The sequence below is a fragment of the Anomaloglossus baeobatrachus genome, chromosome 1 (genome assembly GCF_048569485.1).
Source record: "Anomaloglossus baeobatrachus isolate aAnoBae1 chromosome 1, aAnoBae1.hap1, whole genome shotgun sequence".
Classification (NCBI taxonomy): Eukaryota; Metazoa; Chordata; class Amphibia; order Anura; family Aromobatidae; genus Anomaloglossus; species Anomaloglossus baeobatrachus.
Window position 1 is genome coordinate 354,453,345 of NC_134353.1, and position 21,917 is coordinate 354,475,261.

Here is a 21,917-nt window from a genome sequence, read left to right on the forward strand (position 1 = left end):
TATACTCGCCTGTCCCGGCAATGCACCAACTTCAGCTCCTGAGTGCGGTGAATAATCAATGATTATAATGAGCAGCGGTCAGGAGCGGGAGGCAGCAGAGCCAAAGAAAACAGCGATGGATACAGGTGAATATAGAACATCTTTTTATTACAAAGACCCGTGTTTTCTCCGGTAGGACCGGTACGTGTCACACTGATGTCACACGTATGCAAACACAGATGGTGACATCTGTGCGTGTGACTTATACCTGATTAAACACGGACGTCTGAACCCGGCCTTATGGATATTCAGAAACCCAGAGATAGTGTTACAAACAGGCCACTATAGTGGGTTCACTAATGGAGCCGGCAATAGACAATGAATCACCAAGGCTGTACAAGGCAAGCAGCTAAAGAACTTTTGTTGTGAAATCATAAATCTAAAAATTATTATTAGCCCCCACATGCATTTAGGTAAGAAAAAATGTCCCCAAAAGTGCACAACCTCTTAAATCTGCTGTCCTGATCAAAATCCCCCCATCAGTTTAGTGGATCCTGAGGTTTTTGTGTTTGTTTCACATGCGGATTCATGATCATTTTCACACTTTAGCACTATGCATTTTAATATTTTAGGATTATAAAGCCGGGTTTTTAACATAACTACACAATTATCCAATGAGCTGTTTAACTCAACAGTGCACATTTTTTTGTTTCAAGGCCACTCTGCCCTTCTGAACCAATCCTAAGGACCGCAATTATATTCAAAAGGATACTTACTAAAATACATCATCAGAACCATGATAAGAATATTGAAATAGTGGGGAAAATAAATATTTGATACATTGCCGAGTTTTGCAAGTTTTCCCACCTACAATTTTAAATTTATTTTGGCAAAATAGCTTTCTTCGGCGCTCCATTGGGAGACCCAGACGATTGGGTGTATAGCACTGCCCTCCGGAGGCCACACAAAGCAACTACACTAAAAAGTGTAAGGCCCCTCCCCTTCTGGCTATACACCCCCAGTGGGATCACTGGCTCACCAGTTTTCTGCTTTGTGCGAAGGAGGTCAGACATCCACGCATAGCTCCACTATTTAGTCAGCAGTAGCTGCTGACTCTATCGGATGGAAGAAAAGAGAGCCCATATAGGGCCCCCAGCATGCTCCCTTCTCACCCCACTTGCGGTTTGTAAGGTTGAGGTACCCATTGCGGGTACGGAGGCTGGAGCCCACATGCTGCTTTTCCTTCCCCATCCCCCTGAGGGGCTCTGTGGAAGTGGGATCTTACCGGCCCCCGAACCCTGAGGCCGAGCTCCATCCACAGACCCAGAGACCCTGCTGGAGGAGCTGAGTACACTCAGGGACAAGGCCCTGCAACGTTCAGGTACTCTGTGTCCCCGCACAGACAGGCCACGCACACTCCAGGCTTGCTGGGTGTGCTAGTGCGCCGGGGGCACTAGCGCTGCGCGCTCGGGTTAGAGTCACTGCAGCTTAGCTGAGTGATTTTTTGTCTTGGGAACTACCGCGCCGGCCGCTCCGGGAGCGGCGGCGCCGCTGGGACTTGTAGTGCGCCGGGGACTCGCGCTGCCCGCGCTTTTACGGCGGCAGCGCTCATAAATCTAGTCCCCGGCTTTTGCGGCCTAGTTACGGTTCGTTCCCGCCCCCACCCTGTCACTCAGGGAAAGGGAGAGACGCTGTGCAATAGGCAGCGCCGAGGGCTGGAGCCTTATTTACATGCTCCAGCCCTCTCACTGGGCACAGTGGGGACGCAAGTTTCCCGCTCTTGGTCTCAACACGCCCAGGGCCCGCCCCTCTCCACAGGACGCCGGCAGCCATTCCTGCATGCAGTCTGGCTGGAGAACGGACACAGGCTCTGGGGGACTCAGACAAGGGACTCTGGCGACCACACACCCGCGTTTATGCGGGCGGTAAGCTGCACATAAGTGCTGGCCCCACTAGTGCCACAGTGTTATTTGGTGCATTTTTTCTCTGTACCATATATATTTATATTGCACTGTACAGTCGCTTCTTGGCTTATACCCTCATTGCTCTGAGGAGACAACAACATGTCATCCGCAAAACGCAAGGGTGCCAAGGCACAGGCGGTATGCACTGCTTGTGCCGCATGTGGGGCTAATCTACCGGCAGGTTCCAATGACCCCCATTGTGTGCAATGTTCAATCCCTGTGCCACTTCGTCAGCCAGAGTCTATGGTAGTAGTGGCCCAGGCAGAGACGCCTGTGAACCCTGCCCCGGTGACGGGGACAGAATTTGCAGTTTTTGCTGATAAGATGTCTGTGACTATGACAAAAATCCTGGAAACCTTGCAGTCCAGGCCAGTTTCTCAGACCATGGACACTGCTGTGTCTATGCTCCCCGGTCCCCCTCAGTTGGAACTAATCCGTACTTCAAGGGGGTCCCAGGCATCACAGGCTGAAGACTCTGACTCGGATGACAGTCCCAGGCAGCCTAAGCGGGCTCGCTGGGAAAGACCCTCGCCGTCATCACACTGGTCAGGGTCTCAGCGAGACGAGGCTCTGTATGAGGAGACAGAGGTGGGTGATCAGGAATCTACTCCTGACACCGCTCTCAATCTAGATACCCCTGATGGTGACGCTATGGTAAATGACCTTATAGCGGCCATCAATAGACTGTTGGATATTTCTCCTCCAGCCCCTTCTACAGAGGAGGCAGCTGCACAGCAGGAGAAGTTCCAGTTCCGGTATCCTAAGCGTAAATTGAGTACTTTTCTGGACCACTCTGACTTCAGAGAATCAGTCCAGAAACATCATGCTTATCCAGATAAGCGTTTCTCCAAACGTCTTAAGGATACACGTTATCCCTTTCCCCCTGACGTGGTCAAACGCTGGACCCAGTGTCCAAAGGTGGACCCCCCAATCTCCAGGCTTGCGGCTAGATCCTTAGTTGCAGTGGAAGATGGGGCTTCACTTAAAGATGCCAATGACAGACAGATGGACCTTTGGTTAAAGTCTGTCTATGAAGCTATCGGCGCGTCGTTTGCTCCAGCATTCGCGGCCGTGTGGGCACTCCAAGCTATTTCAGCTGGCCTGGCACAAGTGGACTCTATCATACGTCCAGCAGTGCCGCGAGTAGCGTCCCTAACCTCGCAAATGTCTGCGTTTGCGACTTACGCTATCAACGCTGTCCTGGACTCTACGAGCCGTACCTCAATGGCGTCTGCCAACTCTGTAGTTTTGCGCAGAGCCTTGTGGTTAAAGGAATGGAAAGCAGATTCTGCTTCCAAGAAATGTTTAACCAGCTTGCCACTATCTGGAGACAGACTGTTTGGTGAACAATTGGCTGAGATCATTAAACAGTCCAAGGGTAAGGACTCCTCCTTACCCCAGCCCAGATCGAGCAAACCTCAACAGAGGAAGTGGCAGTCGAGGTTTCGGTCCTTTCGAGGCTCCAGCAAGACCCAATTCTCCTCGTCCAAAGGGACTCAGAAGGAGCAAAGGAGCTCAGATTCCTGGCGGGCTCATTCACGCCCCAAGAAAACAACCGGAGGAACCGCTTCCAAGGCGGCTGCCTCATGACTTTCGGCCTCATCCCTCCGCATCCTCGGTCGGTGGCAGGCTCTCCCGCTTTTGCGACATTTGGCTGCCACAGGTCAAAGACCGGTGGGTAGCAGACATTTTGTCTCACGGGTACAGGATAGAATTCAGTTCTCATCCTCCGCCTCGGTTCTTCAGAACCTCCCCACATACCGACCGAGCAAATGCCCTTCTGCAGGCGGTGTGCTCACTAAGAGCAGAAGGAGTGGTGATCCCTGTTCCTCTGCAGGAACAAGGGCAAGGTTTTTACTCCAATCTCTTCGTGGTTCCAAAAAAGGACGGCTCGTTCCGTCCTGTTCTGGACCTAAAGCTGCTCAACAAGCATGTGAACGCCAGGCGGTTCCGGATGGAATCCCTCCGCTCTGTCATTGCCTCAATGTCTCAAGGAGATTTCCTTGCATCAATAGACATCAAAGATGCTTATCTCCACGTGCCGATTGCTACAGAGCACCAACGTTTTCTACGTTTCGTGATAGGAGACGACCATCTCCAGTTCGTAGCTCTGCCATTTAGTCTGGCGACAGCCCCACGGGTTTTCACCAAGGTCATGGCGGCAGTGGTAGCAGTCTTGCATTCTCAGGGACACTCGGTGATCCCTTACTTGGACGATCTACTTGTCAAAGCACCCTCTCAAGAGGCATGCCAACACAGCCTGAATGTTGCGCTGGAGACTCTCCAGACTTTCGGGTGGATCATCAACTTTTCAAAGTCAAACCTGGCACCGACTCAATCACTAACGTATCTTGGCATGGAGTTTCATACTCTCTCAGCGATAGTGAAGCTTCCGCTGGACAAGCAGCGGTCACTACAGACAGGGGTGCAGTCTCTCCTTCAGGGTCAGTCGCACCCCTTAAGGCGCCTCATGCACTTCCTAGGGAAGATGGTGGCAGCAATGGAGGCAGTCCCGTTCGCGCAGTTTCATCTGCGTCCACTTCAATGGGACATTCTCCGCCAATGGGACGGGAAGACAACTTCCCTAGACAGGAAAGTCTCCCTTTCTCAGACGGCCAAGGATTCTCTGCTATGGTGGCTTCTTCCCACCTCATTATCGCAGGGAAGATCATTCCTGCCCCCATCCTGGGCAGTGGTCACGACAGACGCGAGTCTGTCAGGGTGGGGAGCAGTTTTTCTCCACCACAGGGCTCAAGGGACGTGGACTCAGCAGGAATCCACCCTTCAGATCAATGTTCTGGAGATCAGGGCAGTGTATCTTGCCCTATTAGCCTTCCAGCAGTGGCTGGAAGGAAAACAGATCCGAATTCAGTCGGACAACTCCACAGCGGTGGCATACATCAACCACCAAGGAGGGACACGCAGTCGGCAAGCCTTCCAGGAAGTCAGGCGGATTCTGATGTGGGTAGAGGAAAGAGCATCCACCATATCAGCAGTTCACATCCCGGGCGTAGAAAACTGGGAAGCAGACTTCCTCAGTCGCCAGGGCATGGACGCAGGGGAATGGTCCCTTCACCCGGACGTGTTTCAGGAAATCTGCCGCCGCTGGGGTGTGCCGGACGTCGACCTAATGGCGTCTCGGCACAACAACAAGGTCCCGACCTTCATAGCGCGGTCTCGCGCTCAAAGAGCTCTGGCGGCAGACGCCTTAGTGCAAGATTGGTCGCAGTTCCGGCTCCCTTATGTGTTTCCACCTCTGGCACTCTTGCCCAGAGTGTTACGCAAGATCAGATCCGATTGCGGCCGCGTCATACTCGTCGCCCCAGACTGGCCGAGGAGGTCGTGGTACCCGGATCTGTGGCATCTCACGGTCGGCCAACCGTGGGCACTACCAGACCGTCCAGACTTACTGTCCCAAGGGCCGTTTTTCCATCGGAATTCTGCGGCCCTGAACCTGACTGTGTGGCCATTGAGTCCTGGATCCTAGCGTCTTCAGGATTATCCCAAGGGGTCGTGGCCACCATGAGACAGGCTAGGAAGTCCACTTCTGCTAAGATCTACCACAGAACGTGGAAGATTTTCTTATCCTGGTGCTCTGCACAAGGAGTATCTCCCTGGCCATTCGCGTTACCTGTCTTTCTTTCCTTCCTGCAATCTGGGTTGGAAAAGGGCTTGTCGCTCGGCTCCCTTAAAGGGCAAGTCTCGGCACTATCCGTGTTTTTTCAGAAGCGTCTAGCACGACTTTCTCAGGTGTGCACGTTCCTGCAGGGGGTTTGTCATATCGTACCTCCGTACAGGCGGCCGTTAGATCCGTGGGATCTAAACAAGGTCCTTGTTGCTCTCCAGAAGCCGCCCTTCGAGCCTCTGAGGGATGTGTCACTTTCTCGACTTTCACAGAAAGTGGCCTTTCTGGTAGCGGTCACGTCTCTTCGGAGAGTGTCCGAACTAGCAGCGCTGTCATCCAAGGCTCCTTTCCTGGTGTTCCACCAGGACAAGGTAGTGCTGCGCCCCATTCAGGAGTTTCTCCCTAAGGTGGTATCCTCTTTTCATCTTAATCAGGATATCTCCTTGCCTTCCTTTTATCCGCATGCAGTTCATCGGTATGAAAAGGATTTACATTTGTTGGATCTGGTGAGAGCACTCAGAATCTACATTTCCCGCACGGCGCCCCTGCGCCGCTCGGATGCACTCTTTGTCCTTGTCGCTGGTAAGCGCAAAGGGTCGCAGGCTTTCAAAGCCACCCTGGCTCGATGGATCAAAGAACCAATTCTTGAAGCCTACCGTTCTGCTGGGCTTCCGGTTCCATCAGGGCTGAAGGCCCATTCTACCAGAGCCGTGGGTGCGTCCTGGGCATTACGACACCAGGCTACGGCTCAACAGGTGTGCCAGGCAGCCACCTGGTCGAGTCTGCACACTTTCACCAAACATTATCAGGTGCATACCTATGCTTCGGCGGACGCCAGCCTAGGTAGAAGAGTCCTGCAGGCGGCAGTTGCCTCCCCGTAGGGGAGGGCTGTCTTTGCAGCTCTAACATGAGGTATTTCTTTACCCACCCAGGGACAGCTTTTGGACGTCCCAATCGTCTGGGTCTCCCAATGGAGCGCCGAAGAAGGGAATTTTGTTACTTACCGTAAATTCCTTTTCTTCTAGCTCCTATTGGGAGACCCAGCACCCGCCCTGTTGTCCTTCGGGATTTTTGGTTGTTTTTCGGGTACACATGTTGTACATGTTGAATGGTTTTCAGTTCTCCGACGTATCTTCGGAGTGAATTTGTTTAAACCAGTTATTGGCTTTCCTCCTTCTTGCTTTTGCACTAAAACTGGTGAGCCAGTGATCCCACTGGGGGTGTATAGCCAGAAGGGGAGGGGCCTTACACTTTTTAGTGTAATTGCTTTGTGTGGCCTCCGGAGGCAGTGCTATACACCCAATCGTCTGGGTCTCCCAATAGGAGCTAGAAGAAAAGGAATTTACGGTAAGTAACAAAATTCCCTTCTTTAGTGTGTAAAAGGAGCAAAGCCTAAAAAAACTATACAAATCTGGTCTCGTAACTGTACTAACCTGAAAAATTAATTGGTTTTCAGTTTTACCACATTGGTGAACCGTATATATATAAAAAAAAAAAACAAAAAAACAAAACACACAATAAATGAATTACTGGTTTTTGTTCATTCTGCATCTGAAAAATCTAAATAAAAAGTGATCAAAAAAGTTATATGCCTCATAATGGTACCAAAAAAAATCTCCAGCTCGTCGTTCAAAAATAAGCCCTCACACAGCCGACTCCAGCTTCCAGCTCCTTAGTGCAGTGAATAATCAATGAATATAAAGAGCGGGGGTCAGGAGCAGGAGGCAGCAGAGCTGAGAAAAACAGAGCTGGATACAGGTGAATATAGAAAATCATTTTATTTAAAAAACCCGTGTTTTCTCCGATACATGTCACACAGATCACATCTGTGCTGCCGAAGGAAAAACTGACATGTCTCCGTGTGTGCGTGCGGGGCCACGAGGGGTCACATGGTCTGTGTGAAAACACAGCCGTGTGAATAACTCCAGAGAATAATATGGGTAAAGGTCCAGTCACACTAAACAACTTACCAGCGATCCCAACAACGATAGGGATCGCTGGTAAGTTGCTAGGAGGTTGCTGGTGAGATGTCACACTGCGACGCTCCAGCGATCCCACCAGCAACCTGACCTGGCAGGGATCGCTGGAGCGTCGCTACACGAGTTGCTGGTGAGCTCACCAGCAACTAGTGACCAGCCCCCAGCGCCGCATGGAAGATGCTGCGCTTGGTAACTAAGGTAAATATCGGGTAACCAACCCGATATTTACCTTGGTTACCAGCGCACGCAGCTACACGTGCAGAGAGCAGGGAGCAGCGCACACTGAGCGCTGGCTCCCTGCTCTCCTAGTTACAGCTCACATCGGGTTAATTAACCCGATGTGTCCTGCAGCTACATGTGCACAGAGCAGGGAGCAGCGCACAATGCTTAGCGCTGGCTCCTTGCTCTCCTAGCTACAGCACACATCGGGTTAATTAACCCGATGTGTCCTGCAGCTACATGTGCACAGAGCAGGAGTCGGCACTGACAGTGATAGCGGCGGAGGCTGGTAACAAAGGTAAATATCGGGTAACCAAGGTAAGGGCTTCTTGGTTACCCGATGTTTACTGTGGTTACCAGCCTCCGCAGAAGCCGGCTCCCTGCACATTTAGTTTTTGCTCTGTCGCTGTCACACACAGCGGGAGAGCAACAAGTAAAAAATGGCCCAGGACATTCAGCAACAACCAACGACCTCACAGCAGGGGCCAGGTTGTTGCTGGATGTCACACACAGCAACATCGCTAGCAACATCGCTGCTACGTCACAAAAGTTGTTCGTTAGCAGCGATGTTGCTAGCGATGTTGCTTAGTGTGACGTGGCCTTATGTGTGGCATCCGTGTTAAAATCAAGTGTTACACATACCTGACACACAGACGTCTGAAAGCGGCCTGATGGTAATAAGGGGAGCACTAATCCAAAACTCTGATGCTACGCTGATGGTAATAACGGGAGCACTGATCCAACACACTGATGACACACGGATTGTAATAAGGGGATCACTTATCAAAAACCCTGATAATACACTAGTGGTAATAACGGGAGCACTGATCAAACACACTGATGATAAAAAATCGAGTGTCCTGTGGTTTTGCAAAGAAAAGTTGTGTGCCATTTAAAAAAAGAAACCCTGATTGTCAACAATGTACGGTAGTAAAAAAGTTATTAACTGGTGCAAAGGGATTATAACGCAAGGACATTTTACATGCAATCCCTTAACTTTATTTCTATCAATTTTGACAAATCATCCACATTGTGTAAATTGTATTTTTTATTATGGGAAGTTGTCATCGGGTTCTTAGTAATTTTTGATTTAGTAATTTTGATTATGCCCATACCTTTGCATTATAATTCCACGTTTACATGTTGGAGAAATCCAATGGCAAATTTCTGTGCAGTGGGCTTAGCCCTGCAGTTACAGATCTCCGGCCTCTCTCCCTGTGACCTGCTCTCTGGCCTGAGTGCAGTCATTTCTGGGAGCATCGCATGGCTAGATTGACAGTCCATCTTTCTCATGTCTTCAGGACCTTACTAATCATGCCCCACCCCAGGAATGACCACACTTGCACAGAGAAGAGTGACCTGTCACTCACTAACGGGAGGCGGGTGGGGAAGGAGGGAGAGAGGCTGGAGAGCTGTAAGAGTAGGCCACGCCCCCTGCACTTGCAGCTCATTTGCATAAACATTTACCTATGGATTTCTGAAAATGGAGAGAAATGCTTGTAAAACAAAGGTATTGATGTCATCAACATTACAGGGATTTTACATAGATGACGTTAGTTTGGGGTTTACCATCCTGCTGACGGGTTCCTTTTAAAACCTTTTTTATTAAACCTAACATAGTGGTGCTGCATTACAGAATTTCCCAAAATACAGCAAAAATGGAAAGGCTATCGGAATAGGGTAGTGTATTTCATAAATGTATCTAATAGACTGTAACTTTGATCTTTCTGCAGCCTCTTTATTTTATCCAACGAAACTGTGAACATTTGGAGCCATTTGTTGGGCTTTTTGCTCTTCTTCAGTCTGGGTGTTTATGACATGATGCTAGTTCTGCCATCAGCGAATGCTTCCAGGGAAGACTTTGTAATCTGTTCCATTTGCCTCTTCTGTTTCCAGGTAAGCACTTAAATGCTTTAATGTTTTTATTTTTACAGCGCTTCTACCCACAAAACCCCCCGCAGTTCCTCGATACTGCTGTCTCTGTACCTCTAGGGTGATGGATTTACTGATTTTTATGGCAGCAAAACAAAGATCAGCAGTTAATACGTAGCCTAGATGAAGAGCCATGGGTTTCGTAAAAAAATAGCAGCCATTGAAAACACAGTTGCAGAGGAAAACAGTCCTAAGTGGTTACCATTTAATGGGCACCCAGCAGTCACATGACCTGTTTTTGTAATTTCTAAAGGCCGCTTTACAAGCAACGACATCGCTAACGAGATGTCGTTGGGGTCACGGAATTCGAGACGCACATCCGGCCTCGTTAGCGACTTCGTTGCGTGTGAAACGCAGGAACGACCGTTAATGATCAAAATTACTCACCATATCGTTGATCTTTGACACGTCTTTCCTTTCCCGAATATCGTTCCTGTTGCAGGATGCAGGTTGTTCGTCGTTCCTGCAGCAGCACACATCGCTATGTGTGACACCGCAGGAACAAGGAAGATTACCGTACCTGCGGCGGCCGGCAATGAGGAAGGAAGAAGGTGGGCGGGATATTCCGCCCGCTCATCTCCGTCTCCTCCGCTTCTATTGGACGTCTGCCGTGTGACGTCGCTGTGACGCTGCACAAACCGCCCCCTTAGAAAGGAGGCGGATCGCCGGCCACAGCAACGTCGCAGGGAAGTCCGTGTGACGGGTGTAAGCGATGTTGTGCGCCACAGCCAGCGATTTGCCTGTTACGCACAACTGACGGGGGCAGGTACGCTCGCTAGCGATATCGATATCGCAGCGTGTAAAGTGGCCTTTAGTCAAGAAAACACAATTTTATTAGAGTTGCGCAAGTACTTAACTATTTGTACTCTCGATACTCCTAACGAGTACAGTCTACTACTCACGTATTCATTACGAATATCGTGCAATGCATGTCAATGGGGAAAAACTTGCAAAGTAACGAGGAACCCGAATGCCGTACTATTCATGCGGGTAGTGAATAGTGCGGAATTCAAGTTACTCGTTACATTGCGAGTTTTTCCCCATTGACTTGCATTGCACACGATATTCGGAATGAATACGCGAGTGTTAGACAGTACTCGTTATGAGGATAGCGACTACGAATAGTTAGGTACTCGCTCAACTCTAAATTTTGACCTCTACACAACACTTTTTGAGCTAGAGACACAGTTCTGTTTAATCTCAGTCTCATGTACTCTGTACAGGATTTACAGATAAGACATTTCTTCTTGGCTCCCTTAGACTCCATCCATCAGGTAAGGCCCCATACACTTTAGATATTGACTGAACGATTCAATTTCTCACAACCATCTAAAGTGGAAACGGGGCTCCCTACACATTTTGTTGGGGAACAAAAGGCACGGACCATTTGAATTTAATCAGCTAATCCTTTTTGTTTTGCTTGCCGTCAATCCACTGGCAGTAGCTTTCTCATTAGAACACCTTTGCTGGCAACACAGGAGTAGGTAGAGCGGTCAGCTGAATCAAAGTTGTCAGACAGCTAAGGTGTATTGCCAAATTTAGGCTACACCTCCAATAATTTATGGCTTTAACCCCTTACTGACATATGACGTACCGGTACAACATATCTTCCTGGGTACGTCCCACAAATTGACGTACAGATAAATCATGGCAATCGTGCGGGCACAGTAGCTGTACCTGCACGATCTCTACCTGAAGCTTGGCTTCAGTGGCAGCCGAACTCCACTGTCACTCCACTGTCACAGCCAGGATTGATGTCTGCACCTCCCCAGGATGTTTGACCCCTTAAATGCTGCAATCGATAGCGATTGAAGCATTTAGGAGGGGGGCTCCCTCACTTACCTGATTGACATCACTGCAACGTAATCGTGGGTTACCGAAGGTAGCCATTGCAACTGAAGGTCAAATAATAAGTCTGGGTCTGCTAGCTACAGTGACCAGTGTTAAGTGAGTACAAAACAGAAAGCAAAGGAAAGCTGGACACGCCCGAGAATGTGAGTCACCATACACCCATGGAGTGTTGCGATAGAAAGTCTGCCAGGTGGACTACAACACGAAAAGGGAAAAATCGGCACATCCTAAAGTAGAACATTTTATTGCTTTATTTCCACATCAGATTAAAAGTCCATCCAAAACATAGAAAAGAGGCTTACTATGTTTTGGATGGACTTTTAATCTGATGTGGAAATAAAGCAAGAACATTTTATACTTTTGGATGTGCCGATTTTTCCCTTTTCGTGTTGAGCGAATAGTTGACTGTTCGTACTCGCTATGCTGTTAGCGAATACTGTCCACTTTTCGCATATTTGTTATGAGTAGCGGGCACAATGTAAGTCAATGGGAAATACTCTCTAAATAGCGAATAACCCGAAAGCCGTACTATTCGATACTCGCACGAAAAGTACGGCTTTCGGGTTACTCTCGAGTATGAATAGTCAACTACAGTGGAACCTTGGTTTACGAGTAACTTGGTGTGCAAGCATTTCGCTATACGAGCAAAGCTTGCTGTAAGTTTGTAACTCTGTTAATGAGCAAGCTTTGCTGTACGAGCAAATACTCACCGCACACCAGTAGCGTAGCTACCAGGGGGGCAAGGGGGCGGTTGCCCGGGGCCCCGTGCTCAGAGGGGCCCACCTGCAGCTTCTGCTACTCTTAACTCTGCAGTAGAGATGTACGGTAGTAAATCCGGCATTTGCTGGAGTGGGTGGGGTGATGCGAGGGCAGATCAGGCTGCAGTGAGAGAGCAGGAGAAAATGAAAGGAAAGCGCTGACTGGTGAAGCCTTTCACAGCAGCCCCCTGCTGACTGCTGATTCACCTATCAAATGCAGAGTGCTCTCACTCAGGAATCTGTCAGGAGCATGAAGGCAGCGCTGAGGAGGAGGAAGCTCTGCGCTTCCAGGCAGCAGCTGTGCATCAGTGATATATGCTGCTGCCAGACAGAAGAGTGAGGACGGCAGCTCTGTACAGACACTGCAGGCTGTGCTGCTGGTGAGTGGAGACTCAGGACAGCTCTTCTCTGGGGAGGGGATTGTTTCCTGTGAGGACTAGAGAAGTTCTGTCCTGTTCTCTATTTCATATCTGATAGAATCCCCCTCCATGTGCAGTGCAAAGGGCTTCAGGGTTCTGAAAGTCAGGAATAGTGTGACCTCAACCTGTGTCTAGACCTGATGGTGGGGGAGGGGGGAGTGCAGGGATGTGCAGGTCCCTGACACTGCCCTGCCACACTGCCCTGCCTCTCTGCCTTGTCACTCTGCCCCACAACTGTATACTGACACCTGCTGTAAGCTGCTCCTGTCCTGACACTGTACTGAACTGTAACCATAGGACAATGTCACCAGTCATAGTGACCCCATGACAATGAAGGTTTTTTCACTTTCAGTTAATCTTCCTCCAAGAGTGCACTTCAGTGTAAAAAAAAAATACAAACGGTGCTGTCCTCACCCTCCCTAGGTCTAGTGGCCAGTCTCTGCCGCTGGTGTCTGGTATTGACCATTTCGCTTACATCACGATGACAGTGCAGCAGCCAATCAGTGAGCTCTGCAGCTGTGCCAGTGTAAACCAACTGCCCCCCTCAGAGCTGCTGAGCTCACTGATTGGCTGCTGCACTGTCATCATGATGTCAGCGAAATGGTCAATACCAGACTCAATTGTTTCCCAGTCTGCGCCTCACATGTAAAATATCCCTTGCAGGTTTATGTGTGTGTTATTAGACCTCATCATGTGGATGGTGGTCTGTATGTGGCATGGGGGGCACTACAGCAGGGCATGCGATGATTGTGCAGCGCAATAAGTGGGGACAGCATTAGACGTTACACAGATCCTCACTGTACAGACCCAGCTCTTGTGCTCGCTGATGTCTCTCTGGGGCCTCATTCTGATGTCTGTTTTTCTCATACAAGTTTTATCCGTGTTTCTCACAGATAGAGCCCGTACCTATGAGAGTCTATGGGGATGAGCACAGGTAGAGCCCGTACCTATGAGAGTCTATGGGGATGAGCACAGGTAGAGCCCGTACCTATGAGAGTCTATGGGGATGAGCACAGGTAGAGCCCGTACCTATGAGAGTCTATGGGGATGAGCACAGGTAGAGCCCGTACCTATGAGAGTCTATGGGGATGAGCACAGGTAGAGCCCGTACCTATGAGAGTCTATGGGGATGAGCACAGGTAGAGCCCGTACCTATGAGAGTCTATGGGGATGAGCACAGGTAGAGCCCGTACCTATGAGAGTCTATGGGGATGAGCACAGGTAGAGCCCGTACCTATGAGAGTCTATGGGGATGAGCACAGGTAGAGCCCGTACCTATGAGAGTCTATGGGGATGAGCACAGGTAGAGCCCGTACCTATGAGAGTCTATGGGGATGAGCACAGGTAGAGCCCGTACCTATGAGAGGCTATGTTCAAAGCAAGAAGGCCTGCGGAGACACCATCACATGTTTCTCAACGCTGGCAGGTAACTAGCCAGGTCTTTCACCGGGAAGGAACAACCACGGGAAGGGCAGTCTCCAGTCAAGGAGACCACCTATGCCAAACATGGTATCCATCCACAGACAGCCGTTTCGGGGTATTTGCCCCTCATCAGTGTGGAGTAGGAATCTGGCTAGTGGGACATTGCCTAGTAAAAGACTATGTGAGCAAGGATGGTTGACCTTAGGGAGACTGATGAGGGGCAAATTCCCCGAAACGGCTGTCTGTGGATGGATACCATGTTTGGCATAGGTGGTCTCCTTGACTGGAGACTGCCCTTCCCGTGGTTGTTCCTTCCCGGTGAAAGACCTGGCTAGTTTCCTGCCAGCGTTGAGAAACATGTGATGGTGTCTCCGCAGGCCTTCTTGCTTTGAATATTTCCCAGGGGGCATTGCTCTAGAATCACTGCGTTGAGAAACACGTGATGGTGTCTCCGCAGTGGTGGATGTTGATCTCCCTAAGGTCAACCATCCTTGCTCACATATGAGAGGCTATGGGGATGAGCACAGGTAGAGCCCGTACCTATGAGAGGCTATGGGGATGAGCACAGGTAGAGCCCGTACCTATGAGAGGCTATGGGGATGAGCACAGGTAGAGCCCGTACCTATGAGAGGCTATGGGGATGAGCACAGGTAGAGCCCGTACCTATGAGAGGCTATGGGGATGAGCACAGGTAGAGCCCGTACCTATGAGAGGCTATGGGGATGAGCACAGGTAGAGCCCGTACCTATGAGAGGCTATGGGGATGAGCACAGGTAGAGCCCGTACCTATGAGAGGCTATGGGGATGAGCACAGGTAGAGCCCGTACCTATGAGAGGCTATGGGGATGAGCACAGGTAGAGCCCGTACCTATGAGAGGCTATGGGGATGAGCACAGGTAGAGCCCGTACCTATGACAGTCTATGGGGATGAGCACAGGTAGAGCCCGTACCTATGACAGGCTATGGGGATGAGCACAGGTAGAGCCCGTACCTATGAGAGGCTATGGGGATGAGCACAGGTAGAGCCCGTACCTTTGAGAGTCTATGGGGATGAGCACAGGTAGAACCCGTACCTATGACAGGCTATGGGGATGAGCACAGGTAGAGCCCGTACCTTTGAGAGTCTATGGGGATGAGCACAGGTAGAGCCCGTACCTATGAGAGGCTATGGGGATGAGCACAGGTAGAGCCCGTACCTATGAGAGTCTATGGGGATGAGCACAGGTAGAGCCCGTACCTATGAGAGTCTATGGGGATGAGCACAGGTAGAGCCCGTACCTATGACAGGCTATGGGGATGAGCACAGGTAGAGCCCGTACCTATGAGAGGCTATGGGGATGAGCACAGGTAGAGCCCGTACCTATGAGAGTCTATGGGGATGAGCACAGGTAGAGCCCGTACCTATGAGAGTCTATGGGGATGAGCACAGGTAGAGCCCGTACCTATGACAGGCTATGGGGATGAGCACAGGTAGAGCCCGTACCTTTTGAGAGTCTATGGGGATGAGCACAGGTAGAGCCCGTACCTATGACAGGCTATGGGGATGAGCACAGGTAGAGCCCGTACCTTTGAGAGTCTATGGGGATGAGCACAGGTCTGTGTATTTGTGAAGACTTAGTGATTCACACAAAATCACAGAGGTTTGTCATGAGGCCGGGTTCACACCGATGTATTTTCGGCTGAGTGCTGTATGTGATAAAGCAGACCTCGCACTGACAGCGCATGGAGCCATGTTATTCAGTGGGGTCCTGCAGATGAGCAATTATTTTTTCACTGACCAAATTTGCGTGTAAAAAGAAAAATCCCACCATGCACTTGTTTCTTCTGTGTGTGAGGTCAGACTCGCCCATTGAAGTCTAAGGCCGGGTTCAGGAGCGTAGAGCATGTGATGCGATGTCCTGATGACACTCTGCTCCGGCTCTGCTGGATGCTGCCATTATTTTCCTCAGTCTGCTCAGAGCGGAGGTAAAACTCGTAGATCAGACCTGTAACATTCACTTACATTTGGCCGAGTACAACGCGAGATTTTCTCATTGCTTTCATCCGATTTACACTCTAATGTAAGTGAGCCATAAGGCTGTGTAGAAAAAGGGGATCCCATACAGAACATCCATATGGCATGCATTCACTGCAACTCTTTATAATGGGCTTGGAAATTATATCAGTGTTGGCTTTTGTTTGGCTTCTGCTGAGGGTCCACTATACCCATAATTAGGGTGCGACCCGATAGTTTTAATCAAGGTTACTGGTTAGGGGCCCACTCAGATTTTCTGCCTCCCCCCCTGAGCTGAACCCCTAGCTACGCCTCTGTATGTAACATAATTCTATACAATAAAGTCACAACCAGACATAGAGAAGGTCAATATTATTTATTTTTCTGAATATTTTGTCTCAATTCCCTATCAGAATATCTTTGGAGTGTGTGAGGAAACCCATGCAGACACGGGGAGAATATACAAACTCCTTGCAGATGGTGTCCTTGGTGGGATTTGAACCCTTGACCCCAGCGCTGCAAGACTGTAGTGCTAACCACTGAGCCACCGTGCTGCCCGTATGTGGAATATGTGAGAACATAGTCTGGAGCTGCAGCTGATCCCAAGATCTCTTAACATGATGGAATCTGGCTCCATGGAGCCGATGAGGAATCTGTGGATCATGATGGAAATGACCTGTAACTTCTGTAGATTTCTGGAAAGAGAAGACGACAAGATATTACATCACATCAACAGATTCCTAAAGTAAATACAAAGGAGCTGAAGACTGGTAGAAAAGAAAGCAAATTCTAATATCTACGTACATGAAGCGCAGGTCGCTCTGATCCAATTCCTCAATGGTTTATAGACTTAAACCTTCTGTCTGTAAAAAGGAAAAAAAAAAATGAATCTTATATTACATGTAATATACATATCATGGGGTGGAGAGAGAAGAGGAAATGAGGGGGTACTTCCCATTCGCTATTTTAGGATATCCACGTTCATAGTCGTTCATGCTTGGTGAGAAGTGACCAAAGAGACCAGAACAACAGGAGGATGAAGATTTTTTTCCAGCCTTCAATATAATGCAGATTTCTGTGAAGAGAAAATGACAAATCATTATATCCAGTGGCGTAACTAAAGTTCGATGGGCCCCACTGTAAGATTTGGACCTGACCTCCACCACCCCCCCGCCTTTCCCATTCTCTGCTTTACCGCTTTCTCTCAGCACCTGGCTTTTCCATTCAAAGATGTCATTGTGGTGCGTTTCTGAAGCAGTGGTTGCGGCACAGGGGGCAGTGAGGGCTGGAGCGCAGCCAGTCAGAAATGCAAACCGGATGGAAGTAGTGGTTGCACGGGACGACTGTGAGCTGCTCTTTGATCTGATAGTCCTCTATACATATGGGACATCTCTCACCCTCTTCTTGTGAGGTTACATTCCTTGTTGGGAGTCTCGCAATTTCCCGAGCTCTCCTGCTAACCCTACCACGCCTTCACCTCGCCACAGGTACATTTTGTACAGGTGGCTCCACCTGTGGCGGTGGTGGTGCGATCACAGGCTCTGCCTGTGGTTGAATAGGTGTGTGGATGGATGGTGACGGCCCCGCAGGTCATGGGCTTAGAGGAGAGTGGCTTCTATCTCTACTCCTGCCACTGCTGCCCTCTTCTGTTGAGCTGGAGGGCCTGGCAGAGGCTGGGCTTACAGGCGAGGGGCTTTTTGTTCTGTACTCCTGCCACTGCTGCCCTCTGCTGTTGAGCTGTGGAGGGCTCGGCAGGGGCTGGTCTAGGAAAGCGGTTTCTTTCCCTGCCTTCTTCTTGTCCCCTATGATGTGTAGGATCGCTGGCACTTCTCCCTCTCCTCTCAGTGGCAGCATTTCTGTCTGACATCCACTGGTAGGTCTTCTCTGATGTCTTTCTTGAGACCTCAACCTATGGACAGTTATGGCCTGACCTATAAAGAAATGATTTATCATGATTATTTCCAATTTTGTTCAACACTTTTGGCCTATAGGGATCGGCCCATCTGTTGCTGTGGTGTTTAGTGAGAGAACTCTAGAAAAAATAGCCTTATTTTGGACTTTAGTTTACCTGCAGTGTCTGTCCTAAAATGTAGCACATCATACAACATGATATCTCCTCCCAGGAATGCCCTATAGCAGAGGTCTCAAACATGCGGCTGCAGACTGCATGCGGCCCCTCAGGCTGCTACGTGCTGCCCGCAGGCACGTGGACCCAGTAACGATCGCAGCCGCTGCAGCATTTCAGATGAACGTTCTTCTGGAGCTGTGAAGTCGAGCTCTCTCTGCACAACTCAATGGCAGCCACCGGCCAATCAGAGGCAAGCAACTGACCCATTTGACTTCAGTTGCTTGACTCTTATTGGCCAGCGGCTGCTATTGGAATAATTGTGCAGAAAGAACTTGACTCAATTTTTGTGTCCAGCCAGGTACAACTAGGCAGCTGGGGATTGGAATCCGCAGGGTGGCCCAAGCTTTCTGTACCCCCCCTCCCCCCGCTGCGAATTGCAGTCCGCAGCCGCCCCATAAAATGACGCTTTCATAGAAGCACCATCTTCTGGCGCTGTATAGAACTCTTCCAGCGGCCCTTGTGATGGTTGGCACGCTGGGTAATAAGAGGTTAATAGCAGCTTTGTTTTACCAGCTGGTATAAAGCTTAAGATTCTTAATGTCAGGCCAATATGACCCGGCCATTAAGAATCTCCAATAGATGGTTAAAAAAAAGACACCACACAGAGAAAAAATACTTTATTAGAAATAAATACACAGACACATTAGGGACTCCATCTTTATTACTCCCTCTCACCCCTCCAAGATCCTGGTCTTCTGGAGAGAGAGAGAGAGAGGCTGGTTTCAGATGTCCGTATGCTGCCTCCCGCTCCTGACCGCCACTCATTTTACTCACTGAATATTCACTGCACTGAAGAGCTGGAAGCAGGAGCAGCGCTGGGGGCTTCAGTGCCGGGGACTGCATTGCTGGGTGAGTATCCAGCAGTGTGTCTGTGTGTTCAGTCTATATGTAGCGCCCAGGGAAGGGGGTACTTGGTCCTGGGCGGTAACAAATGGGAATGTCACTCTGGTGAACGTTGCCCGGTCCTGTGCCCTAGGCCCCTTTTTGTAAGGTGGGTATATTTACAAGGGGAGAATAGTGTTAATGTCATGTGACGCCACCTGCTGGTTGCGGTTAAGGATAAAGAACCGCCGCTGCTAAATGTGGGGACTCCCAGAGCTGGTAGTAATTGCAGCAATGGTATTAGGCCCTCCGCAGGTAGGGCCGTGCCTGGGAGATGATGAGGGATAATAACTGAGACCACACCAGGTTGTCTTTAACAGGCTCTACTCACTTGGACCCAGGAGTTGCTGGTTCAGGTCCCTTGGAGTATCCGTGCCAATGTAGTGACCCAGGTTGCTCTGTCCCCGGCACTCTCGGTTGGTTGGGTCCCCGTAGCATGGATCGTTTGGGGCCCGACTGTCCCTTTTTGGGGTACATCCTCCTTCTCCGTATGGCGGGCAGTGTGGACCCTGCAGGGAGGTAAGTGTCCGAACCCCGATCCTAGTTTACTGCTGATGGCCCCGGATTATTTGGTTCTGTAAAGTTTGTGAAGGTGTCCTCACTGGGCAGGTATTTATCAAGCCGTGTAGAACTGGCGCCTGAGCTAGGACCCTGTGCCCCATGCGTGCTCCGGTCCCAGAGGTATCTCTGGTACCCGACCTGGCGACCTCTCTGCTGTGCACCCGGGTCACCGCTGCACAAACCCAGCTCAGGCACGTCCGCACACCTCTCCTGTGTGCTACACTTCTTCTACTCCTACTGACTGACTGCTGACCCCTCCCACCAGCCTGGCTAATCCCAGGGACTCGTTCCTTTCCATGGCGACCATCCCCTTACGTGGTTAACCCTCTATGCCCGGTGTGGAGTGGAGAACTTATGATTTGAATTGTGCTTTGGTGGTATCGGCACTAATACTCCAGGTCCCAGGGGGTAGGTCCTGCATCCCCAAGAGGATGCAGTTCCCTGTAGTGCCCTGAGGGTCTCAGGGGTGCTACATATACATGCATGTGCGCTATTTGTGTATGTATGTGCGCTATGTGTGTATGTATGTGTGAGTGTATCCATGTGTGTCTGGTATGTGTGTATACATGTGCTCACGTGTGTGTGTGCACGCAGTGAGGGACCTGGAAGCCGGAGCATCGTGGGGACAGCATCGGGGACTCAGAGTTCCCAATGAACTCTGATGAACTTGTGAAGTCACCCTCCTGACACTCGCTCTAGCGCGGATGTCGCGGGGGTATCATCAGAGTTCATTGGGAACTCCGAAGACCTCCTGGATGTCACTGCACACATACTGCTTGCTGTATACTCACCGGTCCCTGCGATGCTCCTTCTACCAACTCTTCAGTGGAGTGAATAATCAATGAATATAATAAGCGGCGGTCAGGAGCAGGAGGCAGCAGAACTGAAGACAGCATCGCTGGATACATGTGACTATAGAACATCTTTTTATTTTACAGACGTGTTTTCTCCCGTACTGTCACACGTATAACCATAACCATGCGTGTGGCTTGTACCTGATAAAACACAGACGTCTGAAACCGACCAGAGAGCGATTTCTATACTGAGCATGCCAGGCTGTTTTCTGGGCATGCTCAGTACAGAAAACAGGATCCTGTCTATCAAGATCCGACGCCCATTGAAATACATTGCAGGCACCGCCGCAATCTAACGGATCCATTGACATGCAGTATTTTGCCCAAGGACAAAAATGCTGCAAGTAGCATTTTTGAAAAAAGGTAAAATATCACAAAGCAACGAATCCAGTGTGTGCCGCACGCAACCGCATCTTGCCGCGATTCCATTACAAATACATTAAAATGACAACGCATTTGTAATGGATCTGGCTTTGCGGCAAAAAAAAACATTTGTGCCACAGTTAAAAAAAAAACAAAAAAAAAAAAACGCAAGTGTGAAAGCATCCTTAGTGAAAGGCTTAATATCTGCATCCCTGCTACATTATTGCAGTGAAGGAGGTAATGCCAACACCCCTGGTGTCTTAGTAAAGTGTACGTATCCCTCTTGATCTAGGAAACTGGATGAGGTGAATGTGAGCATAGTACTGCACTCATTGTACTGAGTCTGGCAACTTAACCTCCCTACTTAAAAAAGTTGGGGAAGTTGAATGATTGACTAAAAGGATTTCCTCCATTTATAAACTTCTTTCACGTGGTTTGGAGCACTTTGAGGGGTGCAGTTTTTAGAATGGTGTCACTTTTGGCTATTTTATGCCTTTCAAAGCCACTTAAAATGTGATGTGGTCCATAAAAAATTGGTTTTGTAAATTTTGCTTGAAAAATGAGGATTTTAGAAGGGTTAAAAGTTTATCAGCAATTTCTAACAAAAATAAAAATATATGTTTTTAAAAATGATGCTGAGGTAAAGTAGACATGTGGGAAATGTTTAACTATTTTGTCTGTCATAACACTCTGTTTTAAGGGCATAAAAATTAAAAGTTTGAAAATGGAAAAATCTGCAATAGTTTTACAAATTTTAAAAAAATGTTGCAAACAAAATAAAAAAAATACAGTGTTCGAGCTCGGGTGCTGTACGTATGCTAATCACTACTTTTTGCATCGATGTGCTCGGCACTGTGTGAGCCCGTTGCAGTCTCTCACTGAGGGTAAAAACAAGGTTTTCTGTCCTCCCTCCCCCAGAAATGTTCAGTATGGCTCGCTGGATGTGTCCTGAAATCTGAATTGCCAGATCATTGACTAACTTACAATG

At 49.3% G+C, this 21,917-nt stretch overlaps 1 protein-coding gene across 2 annotated transcripts in view; it reads left to right on the forward strand.

The window, feature by feature from the left end:
- Positions 1–21,917, forward strand: part of PAQR3 (progestin and adipoQ receptor family member 3) — a 62,696-nt gene that overhangs the window by 19,027 nt on the left and 21,752 nt on the right. For both annotated transcript variants that reach the window (XM_075352425.1, XM_075352426.1), the window contains exon 3: positions 9,500–9,662. In XM_075352425.1, the coding sequence (XP_075208540.1) occupies positions 9,500–9,662 (163 nt within the window). The remainder of the gene's footprint in view (positions 1–9,499; positions 9,663–21,917) is intronic.